A 3462-nucleotide genomic window follows, 5' to 3' on the forward strand; every position below is an offset into this window, starting at 1 on the left:
TGGCCTCGTCTCTCCCCCCTCCCCTCTCGTTCTCTCTCCCACGAGACTATGAGAAGGCACTGTCTCTCTTACATGATCTGTGCAGTGTTTCACATACATGGAATATCATTCTGCGTCCCATACATGGTATGACATGTTGTTTAAAATGATTTGCAATGGAGAAAGCTCAAATTGCTCTAATGTGTGCATTTAGCAGACCCATGGTTTGCATTTATTTTTCATGCCAGATCTAGATTCAAAGAAATGGGATGGTATCTGTAACTTTGTGGTTTCACAGTAAATGTTAAGGAGCATGCCAACTTGTAATCTTGCTTTTACCTCTTTTTCCCCCCATTGACATTTCAGAACACTTCAACACATGCTAACTAAAACAAAACAGAGCATAACCATAACGTGTGAAATATTTTTTTATTTTCACAAGCAAGCCACTAATTAAAATCATCCTCTGCTTCTTTTAGAGGAATATTGTAAAATCCAAACATGAGTATGTTGAGACATGTATGTTCAGTGGACACTTGTCCTGCTCTAGTGTTAATCATATCCTGTCTCCATCTTTAGATCCATTGCTACTGTCCCTTGCCTGTCTTTTTGCATTAACTGTACACTCACATATCCATTGTTAAAAAGCTTTGACTCTCCCCTTTGCTCATGATCATTATGAAATTGCACACTTCAATTTTTCTGTAGGGGCTTTTAAAATGGTAACTTTCTCTTAAAGAAATTTCTGTTTGGTGAATTTGCATAGAGGAAGATCTCCGTTGTCCAACAATGCACTCGTATCTATTTGAGCCCCTATACTCCTTGCCCTCACACTTACTGAGTGCATATAAGTATCAAAAGTCAGAAATGTATCAATATGTAGTTTTGTGGAAATGACAAGACAGCAATTTGTTCCAGAGTTCATTTGGCACCACCAAAAAATATATGAAGATGAACAAAAACAAAGCTTGGTCTTTATAAGGCCACTGAAGTTGAGGGGGGAAAAAAAACATTATGTTCGCGGGTCGTTCCTGTAAGGGGTTTAGGGCGTTTCACAGAAAAAAATCCATTCACTTCTGAATCCTCTTCCATGGGTTCACATCAGCTCAGCAGAGGTGCTTATGTCTACGATGGGAGTGTCATCTGGGATCTTGACATCACTGTGAATGAGGTCAGTGACAAGGTCATTTCCTGTCAGCTCTAAGTGCTTTAGGAGTCCACTAACACTTTCTTCGTTGACATCACTCACAATCTGCTCCAAGTTCCCTGCAGCCTCCGCCTCCATCTGCATTTCCAGAGATTCTGATGTTTCTTCAGACTTTTCTGGCTCAAAAGTGGAAATCACAGTAGCCTCAGTATCATCTTGGAATTCCTCACTTGCCGGGATGTCTGAGAGCTCATCTGTATTGACTGAGACGGGGATGGGATCTGGGGCGGGAAGAGTGTCGATAAGTTGGGGAGTGACATCAGGGGCACCCAAGTCGACCAAAGCAGGTGGACAAATCACTGGCTCAGGGAGAGACTCTTGGGTAAGCAGGTCTGTCTCCTGCTCCAGAGTCACAGCTGGAGCTGGTTCTGGCTCTAAGGTTGGCTCGGGGACAGCTTCAACACCTGCTTCAGGATTTGAGGTTGGCTCTGGTTCTTGCACAGGTTCTGGGGCTGGTTCTGCAGCAAGCTGAGCTTCTGCAACAGGTGGTTGTTCTGCAACAGGCTCTGGTTCTGGAGGTGAGGGTTTGCTGATTGAGACCAGAAGCTCTGGTTGATCTGGGGCTGGGGTTTCCTTTGCCTCAGACTCTGGCTCTGCATCATTCAGTGGGGCTGGGGCAGCTGGAGCCTCTGCCTCTTTACACTCTGCCACACATTCTTCAGTGGGTAAACATGCCACTGGTGTAGTTGGCTGGCCCAACACCACATCTAGATTTTCTGTCTGAACAGCCTCCTGAGTTGCTGTCATCCCAGAGTCTTCTGGTTGTGTAGTCGCTGGCTTCTCTGCAGCCTCCTGTGCAGTAGCAGCAGTTTCAGCAGTGTTGAGTGGGACGTCCCGCCTTCTGCTGAACCTGTTTCCCATGATGAACCTGTACAGAAGTTCAAAATGAGAAGAAAAAAAAGCCTGCACATTTGCAAAGGTTACACTCACTGTGGATCAAACTGCATTTTCAAAATAAATTCCTTAATCTGGATGATTACGCAAATGAAAATTTATTTTAATTAATTTTAAATTATATTACTATATTTTACTATATATACTATATACTATAATATTACTTCAGGGAAAACTATTCTAATGGTTAAAACGTGGTAAGCAGTTAAAGTAGTTGAGTAGTAAACTCAGCTCAACATTACACAAATTTCCTCTTGCTGCAGTTATTGCACATTGTGCTTTTCTTCCAAATTCATGAATATGCAGTGTTCAAGGTAACAGTAACAATAAATGCTACATAAAGAAACATTATTTGAGTCCTCAAGATTTACCAAACTGGTTGACCAAAAATATTCAAGCTTGAGTGTTTTGGTACACTGTGTACTCTTGAGCTCATCCCGGACTGCATGTGCTACAGTGTGTGTACAGACTCGGTAGATGACCGTCTCGGTACAGTTTATGTTTCTCGGGAGCTCAAATATTAATTAAATAGTTTGTTTGGTTGCTTGCTTTGTATTGCATCCTACTATTATGTCTCAATTTCCTGAGAAATCAAATAAAGAGTTTAGACATGCGCACTGGAAAAGCGTCTACCACTTAGCACCGAACACCCTTCTGAAAAGAAAATTATATTTTGTGGTTCCTTTTGTTGTTGTAGTAATTGTTTTTCTAATTATACCCTAAAACAACCACACCTTAGTCCAGCTGTGTTTGACTTGACTACCACCGCTCTGCATACCCACATCTCATGCTGTCCCAACGCATTTCCCCACAATGACATGACAAATAACCCAATTAGAAGTAAATTAAACAGTGTCAGTGTGCTAATTAATATTAATTGCTGGTCAAAGCAAATCGAACAAAGAAACTCAGAGCAGAGGACCCCGCCTCCCTCTCGTGCTGAACAAACTGTTAAAACTGTCCAAAGTGCACAGAAGTAAAAACAACACAGGTTATAACGTGCAGTTTTATATTGATAACAGGAACCAGTGTGTTACCAACCTTTTGAAACTTTTTGCGTTGCTGTGAAAGTAGATATGGTTACAGACTGTCCCGATCTGGAGAAGTCCGCACGTCAAAGTGTCTGTGGCAGCGTGTGGCAGCGTGCAGCAGCAGAGTACAGCTCTGCGGGAGAAGCTGCTGCGCGTCGTGCGCGTTCATGTGCGGCGCCGTGCACTAAACCCCAGACAACTGTATTTCCTGGACTTGATAGACTGCGTCTCTTTGTTTGCCTCTCAGTTAACATAACAAACACATAAGTAAACTACACACTTGCTTTATTCACTCAAACTTGACTTCACCGCAGCTTTTACATGATCAATAACTGTCATCTTGAAAATGAC

General features: G+C 42.4%; 1 protein-coding gene across 1 annotated transcript; it reads right to left on the bottom strand.

Moving 5' to 3' along the window:
• Nucleotides 1–399: 399 nt before the first annotated feature.
• On the bottom strand, nt 400–3194 carry LOC128359003 (proteoglycan 4-like). The gene is made up of 2 exons (XM_053319417.1): nt 3122–3194; nt 400–2054 (listed from the first exon to the last, which is right to left on the bottom strand). The coding sequence occupies exon 2, from the start codon at nt 2045–2047 to the stop codon at nt 1076–1078; it is 972 nt and encodes a 323-aa protein (XP_053175392.1). The 5' UTR covers nt 2048–2054; nt 3122–3194; the 3' UTR covers nt 400–1075.
• Nucleotides 3195–3462: the final 268 nt, after the last annotated feature.

This window comes from Scomber japonicus, chromosome 5 (genome assembly GCF_027409825.1).
Source record: "Scomber japonicus isolate fScoJap1 chromosome 5, fScoJap1.pri, whole genome shotgun sequence".
Lineage (NCBI taxonomy): Eukaryota > Metazoa > Chordata > Actinopteri > Scombriformes > Scombridae > Scomber > Scomber japonicus.